Genomic DNA, 25715 nt, shown 5'->3' with positions numbered 1-25715 from the left:
CTGGAGTACTTAGTTATTATCTGACTGACTGTACTCCCGTGTGTTACTCTGCACTAGCAGTGTCACCCTCCAATAGTCCATTACATTTTTACAACCACAGGACTGCCATTTTTGATAAACCCATGTCACTCTCAAAGCAAACTTTCTGTTCTGATACATGGAGGTGTGTCCAGCCTTCACTACCAGGAAAGATCCAAAGCCACTTAATTTTCTTGTCTTTCTCATTTAAAGCATACAAATGTGATTCATGGGTATCTGCCTACCTGTTTTAAAAAGCACTGCTCGCACATGTGATGTTTTCCCTGATTGAAATATGCAAGAAGGGCAAAGGCAGAACTAATAAAGTGGCCACTTAGAATAGATTTCTGTAGACATATAAAAAAATCTCACAAGTGAGACCATGGCAAACATCTAGGTTGAAAATTCTGTATTCTCAAGGTATTCAGAGAGCCTGACCTTGAAGAGAACATACAGTTCCTCTAACTCTTCAATGCTGAATGCCGTGTCTGTCATGATTGCACGAACCTGGGCAAAAAGAGCAGAGTTCCATGAATGGTGTGCACAACCCCAAGACACAGCAAAGTCATTGGGCATGTGCGGATGACGCAAACAATCGCTCCACAATTACAACTTACCACACTCCTTTTAGCGGAGTCCTCAAGTGACTGGATCACCTTAAGTCTTTGCTTAAACCTCATCTGCTCGATTACATCTGCCCTCAGAGTACCAAACTTCTGCAAAACAGTGAAAGAGAGGTTGCTCAGCTTTACAACATGAGCTTGCAGGAGGTGTAGATTTATTTTCAAAATGACAATGTCAACAGCTACAGCATTATGATAATATCTGCAGACTACTATAGTAGATTGACTTTTTTGACTTATCATAATATTTTAAAATTAATATCAATATCATGCATTCTACAATGAGTTACATGTTCTTGTTAGTGGGACTGTATGGCTTGTTAATTGGCTGGACATCATAAAAATACAAAAGAAATGACAAGGCACATATGAAACATAAATGGCTATTGATTGCTCAATAACCAACTTATCATATTCCTCCACTTTTTAATTTAATTTTGAATTCTAGTCAGAAGAGTTATGTTGTATTCCATATTACATTATGTCTTTGATGCATCAAAGTTTTGCATGAATTTTACTATTTTTTTATGTAACGTACGTAAGTTATGATGTTACTCTGCTTTTTAGTCCCTATACCACTTTTCCATTTTTGTGATACAAAGATGCTCTTTTATTCACAAAGATCACTTGTCTACTTTTTCTAAATGGCTGAGATAAAAATGGGGAACATGCATTGCATTGGGGTAAGCTATAAATTGAAGTTCTTACACTTCGATCATTGTTTAAGAAGGTTAAGAGGATGTACCAATGTTTATTTTCATAGTCTGAATTTGAAAACAATTCTGCTAACATTAGATTATTACAATGTGGACAAAAAATATCTATATTTTTGAATAATTCAATTATTTAAAAAAATATTTTGGAAGAATTAAAACAAAAACTGCGGCAAGAAACAACTTTATCCATAAAGCAGACTGCCAGTGGAGATCAAATGATGAAAAGAAGAAGAGTGAAGGCCAGCTACCATACTATCAGGGCTGGATTTAGGCATAAGGGGCTACAACATAGTGCCTCACTCAATTTCAGATTTTTTCATACTATTATAGTTTTTATTACCTATTTTTAAATTGCTAATGGAGCAACTGCTCTCCCACCCTCACAAAGATTTGTTATACCTTGTGGCAGCCTTCTTTCCAAACTCTGTTTTTACACAACCTTCTTCTCTAGCCATTGCCAAAAAGGGCCTCTGCAGCTGCTCATAGCATAGGGCCTTACTCTGCCTACATCAGACCTTGTATACTACGTCAGTCTTGGGTATGAAAGTAACTGGTGATTGCAGTCAGTGTGTCAGAGTGAAATGTGAACTGCAGACTTGTGTGTGAGAGTTCAGAGTGCATTATAAGAACACTGCCATGTTGGGCTGGACAGTGACTGAGAAACTGCAGTCTGTATGTCACAAGTTAACTCCTGACTCGTCTGGTCATCAGGAAATCATCAGACTGTGCAACAGATTTTGTTGAAAGTGACCAACTGACAATGTCATTTTTTCTTTATTTACACATGCTTATGAAACTAATAAAATTATATATTTTTTAAAACTAATCATGAAATGTATTAATATATATAACACTTGTTAATGTTACTGACTTGTGCACAAGAGTAAATTATGAACTTCAGATTTGTGTGTCCATCAGTAATTGCTTCAGAAGCTGCAACATTATGGAAAACATCCTGTTTATAACATTTAATTTATGCTTCACATTAATATTTGAGAAGCCAATATAAATTCCTTTTTTAACCATTATGAAATGTATCAATAAGCTGAACCATCTCCTGGTAAATATGAGGCTTCCTTTGGAATTAAAAAGCACTTTGTGGTAAACCTCACTAACGATTGTGTTGCACAATGTATTCTGTTCTATGTATGAAATTTGCAAAAGAGATTTACCTGCATGTATCCATTATTTATGATGAAAACTCTATCAGTCAGTGTTTTGATCACCTTTATAACCGGCTCATACTCTTGTGGAAAGCTGCTCATGTTATTAGATCCACTTATGCTGTAAAGTTAAGAAGCCTACGGCATGCGTATGTCATATTGTTTCAGAGCAACATGACTGACAGACAATCCATATTACTAACCGAAGGTTGTAAACCGGATATGGACGCAGGGCGCATTGAGGCGCACGAGCACTGCAACGAGCCCGCCACAGAGAAAACAAAAACAAGAGGATTCAGCGCATATGTGAATCACATTACAGTATTACAGTACGGAATCCCCAGATGTCCAAACTACACGGCGTAAACCGGATATGGACACAGGGCTGAACTTGCTGTGCTCCACTCTGCCAGCAGTCGGTGTCAGCAAAGGCAACGGAATCACGTCTCCACAAAATGAGACCGCTTTACTACAGATATGCGTATGTAATTAGATGACATTTCCCCAGACGCACCCACCCTCCATGATATGTCATCCATCCAGATATCGGACAGAACAGGAACTGATTGCCATTCTTGGATTTCCGATTCGCTAGCGAATCGCGGGCTTACTTGTTTTGTAATGCCACCCTCATGTCCAAGTGAACACGTACAGTATATCGGGTCTTCCTCAGTGTCTGGTTACACATATTATCACACAAAGTAAGAAGATACACCCCTTGTACTGATACTCCACTAAGCCCACCTCAAATAAAAAAAAAATAAAAAAACTGGTATCATTTCATCATCTAACCCTCTTATCTAGTCACCCTGCCTACCTGAACTTCTATGTTACAGTAGCTCTGCTCTTTGTTTTACCTCAAACACTAGTCAAGTTGGCACCTTCCATTGTCTGTGTTAAGCCCATGACCCCTCCAGAAGGCTCAACAGTGCCATCCTATACTCACTCCCCTCTATGCTCACAGTACCATCCTGGTGGCTCAGGCTCTCCAAAGTCACACTGGCATCTTTAAATAATAATACTGATAACAATAACACTAAGTGCCACCAAGTTTAGGTCTCTTTCCCCCAAACATTCTGTTGCCTCCTAATCTACAACCACTGACTTGCCCCTTCTCCTGCCTCTTATACGTTTTTAGCACCGTTTTTAACAACAAACCCCTATAACCAAATTCCAGCAATCCTGACATGGCCAATTTAGCAACAAACCCTCTTACCCCTTGTGGTGGATGGCTGGGATCCTTGCCAGGCCAGAAAGCCTTGATGATGGAAGGACTAGGGGAGAGGACATATCCACAACAATACTTCCCCTGGGACGTGTGAGGGCTGCCTCCCTGGATTGCTTCGGGGACACGGGCTTAGAGTTGGGAGGCTTAACCCTGTTGGGGCATATGGACAGTCCCGGAGCCATGGACTGCAGCACTTCTGCCACACTCGGGAATGCTGCCAGAAGAAGATCAGAGTGCACCTAGAGCACTTCCGGGTGCACTATAGGCCGCCTTACTCTATTCTGGGAGCCGGAGTCAGGAGGCACAGGACAGAGCTTGTGGGAGAGGTGTGGAGGCGGCAGGAAAAAGGGAGAGGACTGAGAGAATAGAAGAAAGGAGTGAGTGTGGGCACTGTGTGTTGTGCTAAGGGACTGTGAAAAATAAATGTGTGTGCTTTTGGACTTCTGTGTGTCCTGTGTCTGTCTGATCTTCCACACCCTATTGAAAAGTATATTCTCAAAATTGATGATTTGCATATATTTAAAGTGAATCATATGAAAATAAGCATTGTGTCCACGCTAGTATAGTAAGGGTTATATCATAAAAAAGCCTGTGCCTGCCTATTTCATTATTTTTCTCTTTGCAGCTGCAAACCACCAATATCTTGCTGCCAAGTTTAAAACTTCAGTCAAGGACACTGTGTACTTTGAGAGAGCTAAACAGGCCATCGTTTCAAGAAATGCAGCTACTGAGACTTTAACTATGAGAGAAAGCCAAATAGGCCACTTGCTTTCTTCACATGCAGCAGCTAAGTCTTTGTCTCCCTGTCTACCTACTTGGACACTAACATGAGGCGATGATAAGCCAAGGAATGTGTGTTCTATAAGAAACAGCACCATTGTCTTAGAGATGCAGCTGCCTAGACCTTTCGCCCTGAGGGATGTTTGTGCAACAAGAAACTATTCATTGGAGTGGCCCACTACCTTGTGTGTGGGTCTGTCTGATTCCGACTTACAGGTGGGAATTGATCGATAAACAGGTCTCAGACACCTGCAACAGAGTAAGGAGTAATGTTGGAAAGTTTCAGTCAGATGATGGGCATTAGGTAATGATGGGAAGAACTAGAAGGAGGAAGTATTTTGCATAAGTGATAAGAATTGTAATGAATGTAAGCTTGCTGAATTTGCTAATTGCTCATTTCATTTGAATTGAGACTGTGTGCACATCACACAATAAAGCTTGATTCTGCCTCCACATCCTGAGGTCTCCGAGTGCCTTCTTTGAGCAGCCTCAACACCCCTACCTCCACCAGTCTAATAAAATCCTGACAACCACACTCTCTCACCTCAACAGCTAATTCATTTTATTTCAACTTCTTTGTATCAAACGTCCTACACTACATCTTCAAAATACACAGTCAATTCAACAAAATACAGTACTTGTGCATTCTCGGTGTACAATACCAGATCGGGTCTCAATGCCGTAGCTCCGATGCACTAAGGAATGTCCACTATCAACTTCCAGTCTCATGCTTTATTTACCCAGTGTCAAACTTCAAATTCTACCTCTATGTGCCTGGCATGTGACACTCTCCCCCTCCCTCATAAAGGAAACCGCATTATTTCTCTGACTCACTGGAGAATGTTAACCTTGACACACTTTGTTTCTGATCTTAACACTGTATTATGTCTCCGAGTTAAACTCACTTTATAGCCTGACAAAATAAGCTTCGATGAAGCTAAACCAACACACAAATTACAATCTGACTCCATACCTACTGAGCAACTAAGATTCTGTGGGGTAGTAAGGACAATGTAGGTGGTTCTAATGACTGATTTCATACGGCTGGTGTCCACTACCCACAAATTATGCCAGACAAAATTCTGCTTCTACACACCTTCCCAAATTAAACAATATTATACAATTTATTTTTCAAACTCAAGAAGCCCCACATCCTAGCTTTAACTCTCACTGGAAACATACTTTTTTGTCACAACCACCAGTTAGTATCAGTAAATAAAATCAAATTGATTTGCTAACCTCATAAGATGCTTTTATCAGCTCAAATATGTCGATTTCAGGAGGAGGTTCATCTCCACTGGTCAATAATGCATGAAGATGAGGGATGGGTGGTGAAACAGTGTGCTTGTTAACTATATTGTCCAGATACCTACAATAAAAAAGACAAACAAAATAAAGGATAAAACTGCAATTAAACTTTGAATTATAAGATTCATATTTTAGTATGTATCAGTGCATGAACTGAATAACCAGAACCTGTAAGGAAATCTAATAGAATTATCCAGAATTGTAAGGCATATTGTTGATTTAAATGAGTACATAGGGATGTAACACAAAGCCAATGAAAGCAAATTTAACAAAAAAAAAAAAGGTAAAATAATGTTATCTAAGGCATTTCTAGAGAAATGCATTATTTTTGTCATAGCAGTTGTTGCCATTCAAATGCACAAAAACAGAAATGCACACTTTTTTAACAAAACAATTCATTAATTTAATAATTCAAATCAAAATGCCACAGTATAGGGATGTAAACAGAAGGTACTGGGTGGTCAGCCTCAGTATTTCACAAAATCTTCCTTAACGGTGTGAAATTGAACGTGCCCGAGATTCATAAAGTAAACAAATGACAATTAAAATCTATTTTGGAAGGAGTACTAAGAAATTAAAACTGTCGGAGGTAATATGGACATTAGGGTGTTCTATTACACCCAAGAGTTGAATTCTTGAGTATCTCAATAGCACCCCTTGTGTTGTACTGGCTACAAGGGTGTCCTATTAAAATAGTTACAATATTTTTTCACAGATATAATTTCACATATTATATGAAATTGCATTTTGTAATATCTCTTTGAAACATCTGAATAAATAAGTGAATCTGTGTACTTGGCACAAATGTTAAATCCTTGCCTTCCCAAGATGGTCATGGCTTCACCTTCATCATTGCAATTTAACAGTGACTCCATGTTGGAATGAAGCACTGCCAAAGACACCTGAAAGATCATTTTGATGCCCTCATAGAAGAAACAGTCAACCACAACCACTGCGCTTTCAAATGGCATAACACTGAGAAACAGCGTGAGAAACCAAGACAAGGATATGGTAGAAATAACACCCAGTTCCTGCATGTGCTCATGGAGAAGGGGAAGGAACTCTTGAGTCAGGTCTTCAAAAACACCTTGGTCTACTAGAGCACCTGCATACAAAAAGAAAAAAGGTCATTAGCACACACAGTCAGACGGTCACAGGTATTGTGGGTTAGACAGAAAAAAATGTTAGGGTATCATTAGGCATAAGGTTTGTACTTTCAGTTTAAAATAAACATACGTTAATCTGATTGAAACAGTAATTAGTCCACAAGTACAGATAATATGAAGAAGCATGGATATGATGGTGGAAAAAATCCATTGCTGTTGTCTTTCAAGTTTGCCTAATGTTAAGCAATCAAAAATCAACAGATATTGGCAACCAGTATGGGTTGGTGGCTAAGGGGGTGAGAACTGCCAAGAACCCCACAATACAATATTATTCTGTTATCTGGGTCACAATACAACAAGTGTTGTGATTTGAGTTTTGTGTATACTAAAAGCTTTCCCCTCTTTTACATTCCCGAAATTAAAGTTGAAATCATATCCCTATAGGCAGAAATCTGGCACAACTAATCCACTCCACCTTTTTAACATGGAAATGGACTTTAAGTACCTCAGCAGTCTCTTCAGTAAGACTGGGAATATTCAGTTACATCATATAAAACAAACACAAACTGATATATTGTGTAAACTTTTCTTTGGGGGACTCCTTAGGTTTATAGAAGTATAAACTAATAATTGACAACAGAATATTTCATATTTAAAATACTGCCTGTACATTTCATTTTTTGGGGCTTGCATACATGTATAGTTTATCATGAGGTACATGTAAGGCTATTAACTACTTTTTTCTCAATAAAATCAATAAACTGTCATCTACAACCAAAATGTATTTAACACCATTCAGTTCTCAAATACTTCATAACAATTCCACGTTCATTGATCATGGAAAAAGCCTTGCAATACTTCACATTTTATTACTTTGTTTTTATTATAATGACGCCAGGAAACGAATTTGGGCAAGCAGGACAGGAGCATACAAAGTGTCCTCTGGAGTTAGCATATGACATTTGGCTTCATCTGATGTTTCTTGCTTCTGCACTTTCTCTTAAATTACATCCGTTTGGGAATAATAAATTCAGCCATGACATGCTGTAGTCAGCCGGAGGTGGGGACATGGTCCTAGACCACCAGAGCAGTATGTAATGTTAGCATGGCAATGGCTACAAACTGTATTTCTTAATAAACTCATTTTTTTTAAACACTATGAAAACAAAGGTGAATCCAAATGCATAATGTTAACATCGGCAGGGGATTTTTGAACCTCTACAGCAGAACTAACTCTTGCAGTTTACCATGTTTCAAACTGCATTTTCTTGTGCATGTACTAATAAAATGAATGTTTTATTCATTCCAATAGAAAGCATGTCAAATGTAATAACTGCTGTATTTTTCCATACCAATAAAGGCACAAAAAAATAAATATCCATTAGCTGCAAAAAATATTTCAATGTTGATCTCCCCTCTTCCCCAACACCTCTAGTGGGTAACATGCTAAAATAAAAAATGCAAAGCTGTTGGTTTAATCACCTTCAAGTCCGCTGACCTGCCAGTGCCCAGAAAGTAGATAAAGTATATGTGAACAGCTGTGCCTCATCATTTATAAATCAATCTCAATTATAGGGTATATTATTGTCAGAATATGGTAAAATCCTTACTGGCATGTGCTAATCAACCCTAAAATAAAGAATCAGGGTAATAAATAAAAGGACAGAAAATGAAAAATTCCACTAAGAAATAGAATGGTGTCAAATGCAATTTAGGAAGCATAACCACTAAAATCATATCAGAGGTTATGTCACACATTCACTTGTTAACTAGAAAATTCCAGAGTTCTGTATGTCACAATGAAGCCACTAAAGGAATAAATTGCTTGTTATTTTAATGCATAGATTAGTAGCTATTTTGGGATTTAGACACTAAAGGAGAGCAATGTGGTATTATTTAGTGGTACAAATGGCTAACTGTGGCCGCACTGTGTGGAGAGTAACAAGAACACTACATGCCTGCTTATCCCAAAGGTTAGGGGGATGCCCTTCACATAACCCTTGGAATGATTTTTGAAATAGTATGTAAATGAATATATTTATACCCCATATTCCCATTATTCCTACTAACTACCTGTTTAAGTTCAAAATAATACAATTTCGTGTAAAACTATTTTTCCAATGACCAACAAAAGCCAATGTCAGCTACTACGAAAAGCAAGAATTGATCTACAGCACAAATGTTTTACTCCTGAAGAATTGTATGTAGGAAGTTCAAGAGTAAGGAGCTCTAATGGGCTAATAATATTCAGCTACACAGAATTTTCTGATACATCTGATGTTCACTGTCTTAATAAATTTCCCAGGTGAAGCTGGGCAACACAGCTTATATATATTTTGTCACACGTGCGCTCGGTAGGCAGCTGAAGGGCCTGAACAAAAGTAATTTCACACCAGACCAGGCGGTGGAGGAGTGCACTAACTCTTTGTTTTGCTTTCCTGCAGACCGCTCACGGGAAATTCCGCCTGACCCCGATGACGCCACTTCCGGTTTTAGGGCCTGATGATGTCACTTCCGGCCTTGAACCCATGGACGAAGACCGTTCCGGTTCCGGCCATTTTGATGACATCACGTCCGGGTGCGAGCCTACGGAGGAGGACCCTTCCGGTTCTGCCCTAGATGACCTCATTTTCTGTTCTGGCCTTTAAAGCCACCATTTTACCTCCATATCATCAGTTCCGTATTGAACTCAAACTTATGCACATCAGTGACATAACTTATACCCTTTTGCAGCCAAGGAACAATATACGGGTGGCTGCCCCAAACCTTTTTTCAAGTTTTGTGTCTACTTATTGTGACAATATATAAAATGTATTACTTACCTACAACTCTAGTGTTGTAATAATCTGGCAGCATCCTCTCACAGAGAGCCACCAGTAACCAAAACGCCTGTTCTTCATTGCAGTATAGCAGTAGCACAGAAGTTACAATGTTCATTGCCTAGCAAAAATTAAAGGAGAGTTCAGTGTTTAAAAGCATGTATTGTAGCTACTTACATATATTAATTTTTAAGGAAACTTGGAAAACTTGATCTCTGTAACTGGGATCCAGACAGTGGGTTCCTAGCCCCAGTGAGAAAGATACAAACCGTCAAAACCGGAGAGAAGAAATCCCCAACAACTTACCTTATATAAGGAGTGCTGTCATGGAATGTGCCTATTATGGATAAACGCTATAGCCTCAAAGGGTTCAGTCCTAAATGGCAGAAGTAACAGCCAGAGAAGAAACGGATCCAGGCTGGCTGCTTAACTAACAGAACAGGAAACCTATTTGTAGTAATTAACACCTGACTGTTTAAAATGTGTAACAAATTATTTATGGAAGAAATGCATCCCTGTTTATAAGCATACACTCCTGAGTGATCACAGGTACGTTGGGATGATTATTGACTCAGAAGACAGAAAGCACAAGTTATGAGAAGCAAAGGGGGTCTAAATTTGTAGCACTTTAATTTCAAACATGAGCATTTAACTCAGGATGTAGAAATAAATGCTAGATGAGCGTAATGGTCTTGCAATGTCCTACTGCACCAGTCAGTATAGCTTCAAAAAAGGACAGTAAAAATAAGTTTATGAAATAAAATAAACAGTAGCACTACAGTTTTTTGCCTCCTCAATAGTTACTTTGCAATAAAATCATGAAAACAGAGCTCTGTTTCACTACCCTTCTCTGTTGGAGTGAAGTATTTAACCAAGTGGGTTTCTGACATGTATTCTGAAGCTTGTAATCAGTGCATTATGCCTATAATAATAGTCTACAAATAATTATTAATACATTAACATACAAATCATATACAGTAAATAACAATAAAAAGGTACAGCCCCACAGGCAACCACCTCCCGTCACCCACAGCCCAATTTCCACAGCAGATGAATAGTGTCAGTCAGTTCTGGTATTTCTGAAATTATACAGTCATATGAAAAAGTTTGGGAACCCCTCTCAGCCTGCATAATAATTTACTCTACTTTCAACAAACAGATAACAGTGGTATGTCTTTCATTTCCTAAGAACGTCTGAGTACTGGGGTGTTTTCCGAACAATGATTTTTAGTGAAGCAGTATTTAGTTGTATGAAAGTAAATCAAATGTGAAAAACTGGATGTGCAAAAATTTGTGTCCCCTTGTAATTTTGCTGAATTGAATGCATGTAACTGCTCAATACTGATTACTTGCAACACCAAATTGGTTGGATTAGCTCGTTAAGCCTTGAACTTCATTGACAGGTGTGTCCAATCATGAGAAATGGTATTTAAAGTGGTCAATTGCAAGTTGTGCTTCCCTTTGACTCTCTTCTGAAGACTGACAGCATGGGATCCTCAAAGCAACTCTCAAAAGATGTGAAAACAAAGATTGTTCAGTATCATGGTTTAGGGGAAGGCCACAAAAAGCTATCTCAGAGGTTTAAACTGTTTCAACCGTAAGGAATGTAATCAGGAAATGGAAGGCCACAGACACAGTTGCTGTTAAACCCAGCAGGTCTGGCAGGCCAAGAAAAATACAGCAGCGGCATATGTGCAGGATTGTGAGAATGGTTATAGACAACTCACAGATCACCTCCAAAGACCTGCAAGAACATCTTGCTGCAGATGGTTTATCTGTACATCATTCTACAATTCAGCGCAATTTACACAAAGAACATATGTATGGCAGGGTGATGAGAAAGAAGCCCTTTCTGCACTCACACCACAAACAGAGTTGCTTGTTGTATGTAAATGCTCACTTAGACAAGCCTGATTCATTCTGGAACAAAGTGCTTTGGACTGATGAGACAAAAATTGAGTTATCTGGTCTTAAACAAAGAGTGCTTTGCATGGTGGAAGAACAACACCGCATTCCAAGAAAAACACCTGCTACCTACTGTCAAATCTGGTGGAGGTTCCATCATGCTGTGGGGCTGTGTGGCTAGTTCAGGGACTGGAGCCCTTGTTAAAGTCGAGGGTCGGATGAATTCAACCCAGTATCATCAAAATCTTCAGGATAATGTTCAAGCATCAGTCACAAAGTTGAAGTTATGCAGGGGTTGGATATTCCAACAAGACAATGACCCAAAACACAGTTTGAAATCTCCAAAGGCATTCATACAGAGGGAGAAGTACAATGTTCTGGAATGGCTGTCACAGTCCCCTGACTTGAATATCATCAAAAATCTGTGGGATGATTTGAAGCAGGCTGTCCATGCTCGGCAGCCATCAAATTTAACTGAACTGGAGAGATTTTGTATGGAAGAATGGTCAAAAATACCTCCATCCAGAATCCAGACACTCATCAAAGGCTATAGGAGGCGTCTAGAGGCTGTTATATTTGCAAAAGGAGGCTCAAGTAAGTATTGATGTAATATTTCTGTTGGGGTGCCCAAATGTATGCACCTGTCTAATTTTGTTATGATAAATATAGCATATTTTCTGTTAATCCAATAAACTTAAGTTCACTGCTGAAATACTACTGTTTCCATAAGGCATGTCATATATTAAAAGGAAGTTGCTACTTTGAAAGCTCAGCCAACGATAAACAAAAATCCAAAGAATTAAGAGGGGTTCCCAAACTTTTTCGTATGACTGTAAATGCCAAAATTAAAATACAGGACCACTGCTTAATCAGCACAGGTCAGCTTTTGTTACTTAAATTTGTGTAAATCGTCATTGGCATCATCAACAAAGCTCTTATTTTGTACTTCCTGGGAAGGCTCTTGAGGAAGATCAGATAACAGCAAATGACCCCAAAAAAGAAATTCAAGTTAGTTTGGCATAAAGGCACATTCAGAACATGAATTCAATACACATATTTTACACTGGTGTCTTAATAAAATTAAAATGATTCCTATGTGTCATTTAATTTTGATTTCTTGGCAGCACCACTGCATAATATACAGACCAGCACTACACTCATGAAAAAGATATATATTATATATATATATATATATATATATATATATATATATATATATATACACACACATATACAGTATATATATTATATATATATATATATATATATATATAAAAAACTCAAATCAAAGCTACTATTTCAACCCACTTCTGTAGAACTACTGTATGAAAAATTTCTAACCTGGCAATATCCAATATTTGGATTGCGATAGGCATAGGCTGTGAGAACACGACGTAAAGCAGCAATACCCATCTCATTCTGGAAAGCGTGGTGCTCTGGCATGGAGCGGTGAAGATCTCGTTCTATCTCCTCTGTGGCTAAGGTGCAGCGGCCCATAGACTGCTCTACTAAATCAGCATAGTACCCTGGGTAGGTTGCCATCTCATTCAAGGCTCCTAATTAAAATGGAAAGAAGTTCAGAGTGAAGAGACCTGATCATTTCAAACAACAGAAAAAAACTGATAAATAAGCCCACACTTAATCACAAAAACAGTGCAGCAAAACACCATGCTGTTTCAACTAAAAAAAACAATAAGATTCCAAATTAGAGAGAAGCACAATGCCAACTCACAGTGCTTGGAATCCAGTTCAACTCCCAGATGTAGTAACCACTATGTTGTATATGAATGCTCTCCAAAGCTGTCTCAATGTTTTCCATAGCAGTCTATGAATATGCTGTTAGTTTTAACAGAAACTTCAAACCGATGTATGGGATTGTTGTTCTGAGTGAATATAGGTGAATATATAATTGTGAATATGCCTTGTGATGGACCAACACCTTGTCCAGAATTGAATCAGGCTTTGTTCCCAAGTGCTACTGGGATGGGCCCCCTGTAGCCATGAATTGCATAAGCAAGAATAAAAATGGATGTAACAAAAGACATAAAACTCAAGATATACATAAACATTATTGACTGTTTTTAATTTACTCATGCAAATGTGGTCCAAATAAAACTGATTTCAGCTAAAATGTCGAAGACACAGACTAAATGTTCCTTTCATTTCATACCTGATAGGATAAGGTTAGAGAATTTAAAATAAAAAGTATAAACTGAAACAAAAAAATGATAACTATAACATTTTGCTCATGGTGCATGATTCTTACTAGAATTTAAAATGCCATCTGTGTACAAATGTGGTAAATAAATGTGAGTTTCAGTTATTCTCTAAACAAACATTTTTATGACATTGGTAACACTTTAGAACAGGGGCGGGCGAAATCAGTCCTGGAGGGCCACAGTGGCTGCAGGTTTTTTGTTACAACCCAATTGCTTAACTAGAAAACAATTGTTGTCAATAATTTAATTTCATGGCTTGTTACTGCTTTAACTCTGCCACGTCAGGTCATTCTCATAGATGATATATATATTTTTTTCCTTTCTAAGGATATCATCCAAATGATTTGAAGTCTAAAACCGGATGAGTAATTCTCAGTCCTTCACTTTTTCTCTTCACTGTCCTTCCAAGTATTTAATTAAACCAAATAGTGCATGATACATACACACAGGTGTAAATGGTAACAAGCTAAAAGGAGAAATGCTGGTATCTTTTGTCAGTTGCATCTTATTGCTAATAATGAGCAATTAAAAACTGAGACTACAGCTGTTTAAGACTAAAATAGGCAATAAGGGTTCAAAATCTTAATGAGTGAGGCCACGAAAATTTAGCAGAATAGTTACTTGAGCAATAAGTGCTTCTTATTAAGCAACTGGGTTGTAACAAAAACCCCCAGCCACTGCGGCCCTCCAGGAACGACTTTGCCCATCCCTGCTTTAGAATATGGAATTAATTTATGGAATTTATGGAATTAAGCAATAAGATGCTGCAGATGTTCTATCAGACGGTTGTGGCGAGCACCCTCTTCTACGCGGTGGTGTGCTGGGGAGGCAGCATTAAGAAGAAAGACGCCTCACGCCTGGACAAACTGGTGAGGAAGGCAGGCTCTATTGTTGGCATGGAGCTAGACAGTTTAACATCTGTGGCAGAGCGACGGGCGCTTAGCAGGCTCCTATCAATTATGGAGAATCCACTGCATCCACTAAATAGTATCATCTCCAGACAGAGGAGCAGCTTCAGCGACAGATTGCTGTCAATGTCCTGCTCCACTGACAGATTGAGGAGATCGTTCCTCCCCCAAACCATGCGACTCTTCAATTCCACCCGGGGGGGTAAACGTTAACATTTAACATTATACATAGTTATTGTCTGTTTTTTACCTGCATTATTATCAATCTTTAATTTAATATTGTTTATTTGTATCAGTATGCTGCTGCTGAAGAATGTGAATTTCCCCTTGGGATTAATAAAGTATCTATCTATCTATTTAAGGTCTCTCTATTAGTCACATAATGCTATATAACACAAATAAGGCCTCTTGTTATATAGTCATAAGTGACTAATGGATATTATGTAGTGAACCTTATTCGACAGTGTTACTGGAGCTTTCAAAGTCATAATAAGATCAAACAAAGCCTTTCATACATAATCTTGATAAATAGCTAACAGATGCAGTTATGCAGCCTCCATTGTAAAGTTTTAACAGAATATCATGGCTCGGAAAATTAGGTATTTTATGACTGAATACAAGTGAAACTCAGTTTAATACAAATAAATTAAACTGAGTTAAAATCTACTGTTGTAGGCCTTGCAATTAGAAGGCAAGGAACTCAGCAATCCTGTAAAACCAAAGAGTAGGGCCACCACTTTATAAGATTAAGATAAAAATGATGAGTGGTCTAGGTGCATGGTGAGGAGTCCCGCCAGTTTTCTGAACCCAATTTTCTCCTTCACAATTTGTGCAAGCCAGAAACCAGTCTCAGACAGGATGCCAGTACACTATGGCACACACACACAGACATTCACTTATGTTGGGTCAATTCAATGTTGCTGGGTAACCTTTGTTGGAACAAACAAAAGTTCAAGGAGGAAACTCATGAAAAGATGTGCATGACATGCAAATTCTACACAGAACGTACAAAGAATCAAAGCTAGTCCTTGAGGTGCAACTCAGTAATGCTATGCAATATACCACCATGATACCTACGTAAATAATATTATTGCTTTATATTTTCGACTGACCGGAAAATAGTAACCAAAGTTCACCACGGAGGCTCTCAGGAATTCCCTTCAGCACTAGTTCCCGGGTTTTGGAAGTACGATACATGCAGACTCCTCTGCCATACTCAAAGAAATGGATGTTCCACGATTCTTCTTTCATCTTTTCTTTAGCCTAGCCAAAGACATGACACAGGAAAATGTACTTACATTTCAGTATAAAGAAAAAGTTAGTGGGTATTGAATTAGATTACAATTGTAAAATAAAATAAATGAAATTAATTTTTCCTACACAGTATGTTTATAGGGAATAACTAGTCTTTAAAAGTTGAACAACAAAGACTACTTGGTAAATAACATGAATCTGAATGAAGAGTCTTAACGAACTTAAAATTCTGCAGTGCAATTTTTGTTATTCTATTACCCAGTGTGGTAAGCAGCTGGGGGTGGTACCCAGCCGGGACGCCTGGAAGGACTGGAAGAGGGACTATGCCTCCTCCGGACCACGAGAGGGCAGCCATCCTGGATGGTATGGGGACCACGGGAACAGAGCTTAGAAGCTCAACCCTGTAGGAACCCGTGGTCACCACCAGGGGGCGCCCGAATGTCTGTGGAGCTCTGGCCCTCAGCACTTCCGACACACCCAGAAGTGCTGGGGGGAAGAAGACCAAGGACACATGGAGTGCTTCCGGGTGCACAGCCGGCACTTCCGCCACACCGTGGAGTGCCGGCAGTCACTTATTGGGAGGCACCTGGAGCAGATCCGGGTGGATATAAAAGGGGCCGCCTCCCTCCATTCAATGGCTGGAGTCGGGAGTGGAGAAAGACGAAGTCTTGGAGGAGAGGAGTGGAGGTGGACCTGAGCAAGGCAGAGTGAAGGAAGGCCTGGACTGTGGGGAAGTACTGGAGTCGTGTGTGCACTAATTGTAAAATATTATGTATAATAAACGTGTGTTGGGTGAACTGTCGGTGTCCGCCTGTCTGTGTCCGGGCCGTGCTCCACACTAAAATGTACTTCTTTAGAATGGGCAGCATATTAAATATGTAGTAAACTTACAGTTGTATACAGCAGGTTATAAGGCAGCATGTTTTGTCACCAGAACACCTGATTTTTTATTACACTGTCACAAAAATTTCAAGTAATATGCTATTTTTTAACTTAATAGATTTACAAGTCAGTAAAAAATGTACATGAAAGTGGACAATAAGCACTTGACTCTCCACTGTTTACAGCCTGCACCTTGAATGAAGAGTGCCATACCATTTTATTCAGTAGCAGGCTATTAAAATGCAAATTCTGTTTTACTTATCAGTCAGCGGTCATATCAAATAAATTACCCAAATCCCAGCACCATTATAAAAATTAAAAGCAGACAGTGTGGTGTAGTCACTTAGGCAGTGGACTTTAAACTGTAAACTGGCAAGTTCAATGCCCATCTCTGGTGTGCTGTGTGATCCTAAATAATAAACTCTTAACCAGTTTATATTACATTATTAAAAATGCATACAAAATTAGAATGAATGCTGATCTTGTAAGTCACACTGGATAAAGGCACCAGCCAAAGTTTAAAAATAAATATTTCAAATGACAGACAGTTTTAAATATTTGAATCTTTTACTGATTTTAAATACATACACAGAAAGACATTAACGTGTACTACTCACTGCTTTGGGGCCCTCCTCCTCAGGGGCATTTGCTTTGTAAATGCTCAGCAGGCTCTGGGTAGCAGTTGGCAGATTAATGCTGTAATACTGTGCTGGCTCACTTGTCAAGGAGGTTGATGGGATACAAGACAGACTCTGTGAAACAGAACAAAAATGAAACAGTTAATACACTGGCTTGATTTTACTTGATCGATATCTCCATTATAGGGAAAAAACATTCAGACTGCAACATTGGCTTAATTTGGATTCTGAGTTTAGTATGGGTACACAGGCACATTACAAGATTCTTTATACAAAGCACGCAAATCATGAAAAATCTGTCTTTTTCATGGACTGCGTTGTATGGAGTCATGCATGCGTGTCAGAGGTTCATCTTCCCAGTTCACCACCCTGGGACAAGAGGGGGCGCTGTCGAAACAGTCTCGTCTCATCCTTACTTCACAGCCTTAAGAAACTGCCCCTTGAGGGCACTGAAGCGAAGGAAGCCCCGCCCCTTCCAGTTTGTATAATATAAAAGGAGTGTCCTCCTGGATGGTGGTGTCTCATTTCTATCTCGACTTGCTTCTGTGCTAAGCCAAGCCAAATACTTTTGCATGACATCCACAAGAGAGGACTACCTTATTGATAAAAAGGGGCATTGTATCAGCATTTACTACTTTTTAAGTTTATGGTCACACTGCCTGTACTTTAATCACAATGTCCCTATTTGTTCTCATTTTGCAGTCAGACAAACACTGCAATGTGTGCTTTGTATTTATTGTCAATTCTCTCAGTATTTTGAGGTCTTTTTTGTTTGTTTTTCTTTTTCATGTGCTTTTTTCTGAATACAGTACAGCCTCAGCTTACATGAATGGCTTGATAGGACAGTTTCTTTCTTAATAAATGCATGCCAGCCGGTTCTCATTGTTGATTTGACAGTACATTTTCATATCAAACTTCCAGGTCTTTCTTCAATAAACTACTGTAACTGAAAACCTCAACATATCAGCTAATAAGTTAATCTGGAACAAACTGGTTTCAGCCAATTCAGATAAAAAAGGATTTTCAAGGTGCCTGGCTGCATGGAACTACAGTTGTTGTCAAAATAGGGGGAACGCTACTTTGTGTATGCCATAGAACTACATACGTTACACATCGTTACAAAGTATGGAGACTTTACTTTTACATACAGCTATAATAAAATAAAATATACATCACAGTTTTATGCTACAAGCGTATACACCCAGGCAAGCCAATTATGTGTGCTATGTGTCTCTTCCTAGTCCTGAAAAATTTGTTAAAAAAAGCTCTCAAACCAATTATGTGACCTATCTGCCGGAAAATTATTTAAGTTTAAACAGGCAGAGATCTTCAGCAAAATTGGTTCGTGTGGTCAGGGTTACTTTTAGTTAGAAAATTTTGTCAATGATTCCGTTGCTCAAACAATTTTCAGTCTTTCACTATACCCCTTTGAAATGTGCATTTTATAAACCTATAATGTGGACCAACAGTTAAGCTACATGTTAGCTGTGGACGCTTGATACCCATTTTTTTGATGATTGAGAATACATTGTGTTCCACTTTTTATGGTAATTGGAAACTTATTCTAACACTTATGCCACAAGTCTCTAAACATTAAACTAAGATTTTTTTTATGGTGCTCAAAAAAAAAGACATAAAGCTCTGTGCTAACAAAAAGAACCTATACTTTACTAAGTGCAACATGGTGTGTATAGAATTGTCATTAAAATACATATTATTTTACTAAGTAGCACTGCTGCTTTGCAGTAAGGAGATTGTCTGTTCGAACGTCCTCCCTGCATGGAGAGCGCTTTGAGTAGTGAGAAAAGCGCTATATAAATGTAAAGAATTATTATTATTAACTAGCCGACGCCCACCGTAGCATACGGCGGCATAAGAATAGGAACGGAAAACTATGAGAAAGGAATTCAGAAATCAAGAAGAAATAAATACTACTTGAAAGTTGCAGTTGTGCATAGGTGTTTTGGTGGAGAAGACAGATAATGAGTCGAAAGATCTAACCCTAGAAAAAGCCTCATACAACTGACCGTGGCTGAAGACTGGTATCAGGTCTGTGCTCTCATCTTTGGGTATCCGACAGTGTATGTAGAATTTCCGGCCAAGCAGGATTACATGTGAAAGTGATAAATAAATCAGGCTTTCTGAATTTACATACTATGGCCATGGCATCCTGATAGTTTTGTTGCATATATCTTGGACTTCCTGGAAATGTGGATGATAATATGATCATTTTGCCTACAATGTATGTTGTTATTTTCAGCATTCGCTTGCAGTGCGTCTGATAGTTCTTTGTATTGTTCCAGGCGCAGATCTTGTTGATGTAATCTGAGATAGTTGAGACGCGTGCCCTCTGTTTTAACAAACGCATCTACGATGTACTGTTGGAATAGTTTGCCACTGGAGTACAAAATACTAAATGTATTCCTCATTTCTAATCTGTACGCGTAAAATTGGCATTGAGTAAGCCTTATTCGCTTGGCGGTTCTTTTATCGGGAACATGTTGTAAATCTTTGTGCCAGCCAATGTCTCCGTAAGGGAATAAAAGTGGGTAAATCATAGGATCGCAATTCATATTGAGCGTGGAAATTTGTTTACAGGAGTTGCCTATGGGATAGATGCAAATGTCCCTTTCGGCAGGCGGTTCGCCATCTTCTCCGACGAAAATCGCTGCAACATTGGTGTGACATGTCGGGGCATTGTATCATCGTAACTCCTGCCTAGGGTTTCCTTGAAAACCATTCGTACAGATGCTGTTGGATTGGACTGAGCGATTTCATGCATGTGTTTGTATGATTTAGTGAAGGGGTTGATGGTTCTGAGCATGGAATCTAGCTGGAGAAGTACATTTTCATTGCATGCGGAATTTGCTTTATTTTGTAAGCTACTTCAGTAGCTTGTGCTGTGTCAGAACATACAACTGTCCATATCCTGAAGAGGTAGAAGTGTTAGCGTATAGTGGAGAGATTTGGTGATAAATTTGCCCATGTATTTTAAAACAGTATGGTCCGTGGCCAGGAGGTTGAGTTATCTATGCACCCATGGAAGCAAACGCTAAAGAAGAGTTTTATTCTCGAATATGTTCACGATAATTTTTAGCTTCTGATGTTTGCCGTGTAAGAAGCTGTTGTAAAGACACAGGAGCCACAGGCAGCATGGGGAAGGATTTGGAAGAGGACGAATAGGAATCGAGAAATGTCGTGTCGGCTGCATGTGGGCAGGACCGGTTTTGAAGTGGAAGCAGGACGAACCAGAAGAGAAATGTTGTAAGTTGCTCTGCATCTCCTTCAGCACAGTCAAAAGAGAGAAACTGAGCTTTTTGTAACAACTGAAAACAGGTATTTGATTCAATATGTTGTTTGATTTATTTTCATTTTTAACTTTGTGAGGTCAATTGAAAAGGGATTTGTGAGAATAAAATGAAAAGAACCACGCTAAATAATATCGAATTATATCATTGCCTCACAAATATAAAGTCTCTGGTTCAGATTCAAGGTCGAAGCACCTGCTGTGTGGAGCTTGCATTTTCTTCCTTTGACTTCCTGTGTTTTTACCTCACATTCCAAAGATGATCGTTTGGTTAACTGGTATCACTAACCTGACCTCATGTGGCTGTATGCACGACAGTACCCTGTGATAGATCGACTGAATCCAGAAAGGGTCTCCAGGATATATACTGTAGTGGCAGGAAGCCAGACAACACTGAAGCCACCTCAGGCCCAAGTGCTGGGCTTTTCTGTGTGATGTTATAAAGGTGTAAAAAGTGATACGAAATGGGAATGAGAAAGAAAAGTCACAATGAGTAGAAGAAAGCCGAGGAAGACTAAGAATTAAGGATGGGACTAAAAGTAGGAGAGGGTAGAGTAGGTTTGAACAGAATCCCAGACTGTAGGTGACAGTAGATAAAAGTGACCAAACTGAAAACACTGTGTGGTGTCTCCATTTTATGCTCATTACATTATTTACACAATGTCTAATAAGGCATACAAGGAAGGAGGAACCAATGGCAACTTTATAAAAGTGATTGCAGCATGACACCATTGCAAAAGATGTCAAAATCAAACCATAAGGTAATACACAAATAGAAGATGGTGGGGTCAAGGAGTTCAACAGTTGATTTAGACCAGTCTTTATTATACAACCAGACTGTTGTTGGGAAGATCTTTTAGCTATTATTATATTCTTTTTTTTTTTTTTACTTTTCCTAAATCATCCTTATGTATAAGTGTATTTGTGCACATGAGAAGTACTATGGCCAGATGTTTGACTACTTATTGTATGCACCTATATTTGTGAAGGTGTGACATGCTTCCTAGTATGCAGATCCCATCTCAATTTAATATGATTTTTTTTTAAACTTAACTTTTTTAATAATTATATTTCATTTTTCACTTTTTCTGAAAGATCACTAAGTTAACAAACTAAGTATTATGTTGTGTAGGGCTTCCTTTTTATTATCATTCCCAAACTCTCTCTGAAGGCTTAATCCTTTTCCCACAAAGAACCAACCACAACATGTCTTCCATCTGGGTGATCAACATTATGTGCCACTACCACTCCCGTGTTAAAAGTACCATTCCTCTGTCACCACTACTCACTTTAGGACCTGAAATTAAGAGGACTGTGCAGACCTGCTTGACTTCTAAAGCTTTCACCCTGTTCCTAAAAAGAACCAACCACATTCATCCAACAGCATTAACATAAAATCTCAGGCCACAAATATTAAGTCAGATCTCGTGAGGAAAACATGCTTCTGAAGTAGAACATTCACCTGTTGCTCCCTGTCTTCGCTCTGTATTCTGTCTGGAGTCCGTTGCAGGAAATCAGAGATCCTCTGTACCAAAAAGTTTCGGTCCCGGAGATTGGCAAATAGAAAGGTCATTTTGTTCTTGGTGCTGATGGACAAGGGACTTGGTAGAACACTGGAACTGTCAGCTTTCTCGACAATGGAAACCTGAAAAGAGTGTAGACTAAAGAGTATTGTCCTCTGGAACATTACTGCTGTCAGAATAGCCAAGCACAGCAATTTTATATTCAGACATACTTGTAACTTTTCTTTTTTTTTTACTATTCAGCACTAAATGAATGCAAATGAAAGAAGGAATGGTCAGTTAAAACAGCAACATTAGGTATTCAAAATGAGGTTCAGACTGGAAACAAATTCTGGAATTGTCTGTATACAGCATCTGTAGCAAATCCTTAAACAGACAATATTTAAAATTCTGCATCAAAAGGTTCAGCTCTGATTAAATGTAGAGGTCAGGGTTAATATGTGCAGAATAAGGCAAGACTTCACCTACCTCTCTGAGTGGGATAATGAGCTGGCATAGATCCTCCTCTTTGCTTGCAAAACAGATATAGTTGGTAGACACATACATCTGTCCAACAATATGCATCTTGTTGAAGGGCGTCCACAGAGTGCAGTTGGTGTGTCCATCTAGCTTTTCATCCTGTGGCAGACGGAACATGGCCCTGTACCTCTCATTTTTCGCTCGAGCATCCAGGTCCCTGCATTAATAACTTTTATATTAAATTTTGGTTGAGGTAACTTTTCCCAAGTAGCCTTCATTCATTTCCAGGATTACTTTTACCCTGACCTCACTTCTACAGCAGAACATTCAGGGCAAGATCTCAGTGGTATGCCAAATCATTGCAGTATGCATTTATATACTTGAGCTATGAGTAGATACTACAGGGGTCAAATGTATTCAGTTTAAGCCAATGGTGATTAAAAGGTGATGATAGAATTGATTACATTAGGAAGAGAGAAAAAGCAGGATAACTGTTAGCTGGTCAGAAATTAAGAACACATATATATATATTTTTTTTAAATAAGAATAAGAAATGCTGGAGCAAATGATGGGATCATAGAAATTAGAGTAAGGGATATATTAGATAAGCAAATTTGTGTTTTCTATTAATTAAAATGAAATGATATATTTAATTGCTACATATTTGTTCATTATAATGCTGGAAGTGACAATGTGTTACATGCTTGTAGGACATGCAAGTGAGAACTTCACTGTACTCTGTATACGTGACAATACTGCTACTACCACCAAAAACACACTTTCTTTGCTGCACAATTTTGTGACATAACATTGTGAAATGTTATTTGTAAGGACAGTTATGCCAACTGTGGTAAAGTTGCATAAAAGTGGGCTCAAGACACTTGATACGTTTACATTGTACTTTTATAATCTGAACTCTTCTTGAACAGAGTTGAGCAAAATTTTGACAAAAAGCCTTAAAATGCCGATTTGTTTTTTTTAACATTAAGCAGATTATCATGTTGAATAATGTAACGCTTGATGGAGGTTGTTTTTTTTACATCCAACAGACTACTAAAACTACAGCCCCAATTAAAATTGGTCACTCATAACTTTTAAAGTTTAATCCTTTAATTTCAAGAAGAAATAAAATAAGACTGTATTTGAGCATTCTACCTAGTGCCTTAGCTCTTGTTTCTTTACTAAATGCTGAGGATGCTCCTTGTAGCTGGGGATATGGCAGATTAAGGCTATACTATACAGTGTTGGCTCAACTGTTATTATCCCTTTACAGTCAAAGCAGACCTTGACTTCATCACGGCACCATAGCAGCCTCCTAGGGATGCTCTTTCAATGCTAAATGTAGACTGCATGCCCATTTGTGCATGGTGTGGCAGTTTGGCACCACAATCAATCAGATAACACTTTTTGTCCTAAACCAGTGCGTGTGCATTGACGTTTGCATTTGGTCCACTCCAGACCTGATGTATAAAAAAGGCACAGAAACAATAATTTCCATGTTTCTCCTCAAAAATTCTATATTTCAGCACATTATGCAAATTTTTGGCACACTGAAACTGGCATCAACATTTGCATGGTGCATATAGAATAAGCGTTACATGTAACATCTTACAGTTCATCTTAGAGGATAAAAGAGCCATTACCAACATATACAATTTTTCTGAACTTAATATACTGCAGAGTATTTTATAATCTGTGACATACAAACCTTTTTAATGCAGAGACATTCTTGAGGGATTTCCGGGGTTTAGGCAGTGAATGATCAGCTGAAAAAGCCTCATTATCAAGAAGCTGGCGCATGGCAATGTTAGCAAGTTGTTCCATAAGCTTGAACGTCTCATTAATGTTGAGGAACATGGAAAAGTAGTGCTCCGTGACCCGTGTGCTTACACGAATGCTTTCTGGAAAGAGCAGTGTGGCATTCTTATCAAGCTGAGTGATGTCTGTCCACTGGATAACCAGCGTGACTGTAAAGATTGAAAACAACAGGGAAAACAAATTAAATCTTTGATAATAAAGACTTGGGAAAAAATAAAAGGCCATGATAATACCGGTCATATTTCACAACCACAGAAAGCCTTAATGTGCTTGGTATATTTTCATGGAAAAGTAACTGTGACTAAAGGAATAACAAAAATTAATTGAAGAGCGCAGTGCTATGTTTTGTATAGCACAAGCAGCCTTCTCTGACAGTGGCTAAGCTTTACAATTTGACACATTTACATGGGAACTGGTTTCTATGGCACAGCAGAAAGACACAAAACTGAAATCTCTAATTCTATCTAAACTCTATCAAAGTGAGACTTGGTAACTACTGTATTGTACTTTGTACACATGACAATGACTCCATGAACCTATTGCTAGAAAAATAATAAAGGCAACATCTGAAAATAAATCTACACCGAGGATTAGAAATATGAAATGCTTACTGTATAATGACAACAAAAAAAAAAAAAACAAAACACCCCTCTCGTAGTTACTCACTCATATATGCATTACTGAAGCCGTCTAATACTGTACACACTGTCATGACATTTAATGCATCAAATTCAGGTACAAGGCAGGAGCCAACCCTGGACACAGTGGCAGTCCACAACAGGACTCATTAACACTTGCACACACACATTCATGCACACATTGGGCTCAATTAAAATGAGTAAATATGCTAGCCTTACGTCTTTGGGATGTAGGAGGAAAACCGGTGTACCCAGAGAAAAACCAGAGGGAGAATGTGCAAAGACAGGACAACTGGCTGTGGAAGTTGAATGCAATCTCCTGTTTCATTTACCTTTTTTTTTTTTCAGATTTCCAGTGCTTATTAAACTTCTAATTAAAAATGTATGTAATTAAATTCATGAC

At 38.5% G+C, this 25715-nt stretch overlaps 1 protein-coding gene across 1 annotated transcript in view; it reads right to left on the bottom strand.

Annotated features, from left to right (window-relative positions):
• The window catches only part of LOC114660160 (TBC1 domain family member 9B), an 81751-nt gene that overhangs the window by 21340 nt on the left and 34696 nt on the right, over positions 1 to 25715 (bottom strand). The window contains exons 5-15 of the mRNA XM_051933757.1: positions 24565 to 24823; positions 22866 to 23073; positions 22337 to 22519; positions 17547 to 17681; positions 15906 to 16056; positions 13008 to 13222; positions 9765 to 9882; positions 6656 to 6941; positions 5768 to 5897; positions 636 to 734; positions 457 to 525 (exon numbers count right to left, since the gene is read on the bottom strand). Coding sequence (XP_051789717.1) covers positions 457 to 525; positions 636 to 734; positions 5768 to 5897; positions 6656 to 6941; positions 9765 to 9882; positions 13008 to 13222; positions 15906 to 16056; positions 17547 to 17681; positions 22337 to 22519; positions 22866 to 23073; positions 24565 to 24823 — 1853 coding nt within the window. The remainder of the gene's footprint in view (positions 1 to 456; positions 526 to 635; positions 735 to 5767; positions 5898 to 6655; positions 6942 to 9764; positions 9883 to 13007; positions 13223 to 15905; positions 16057 to 17546; positions 17682 to 22336; positions 22520 to 22865; positions 23074 to 24564; positions 24824 to 25715) is intronic.

Source organism: Erpetoichthys calabaricus, chromosome 11, assembly GCF_900747795.2.
Source record: "Erpetoichthys calabaricus chromosome 11, fErpCal1.3, whole genome shotgun sequence".
In the NCBI taxonomy this organism is placed as follows: Eukaryota; Metazoa; Chordata; class Cladistia; order Polypteriformes; family Polypteridae; genus Erpetoichthys; species Erpetoichthys calabaricus.
The sequence above is the reverse complement of the archived record's forward strand: the minus strand, read 5'-3'. Positions and strand labels throughout refer to the sequence as shown.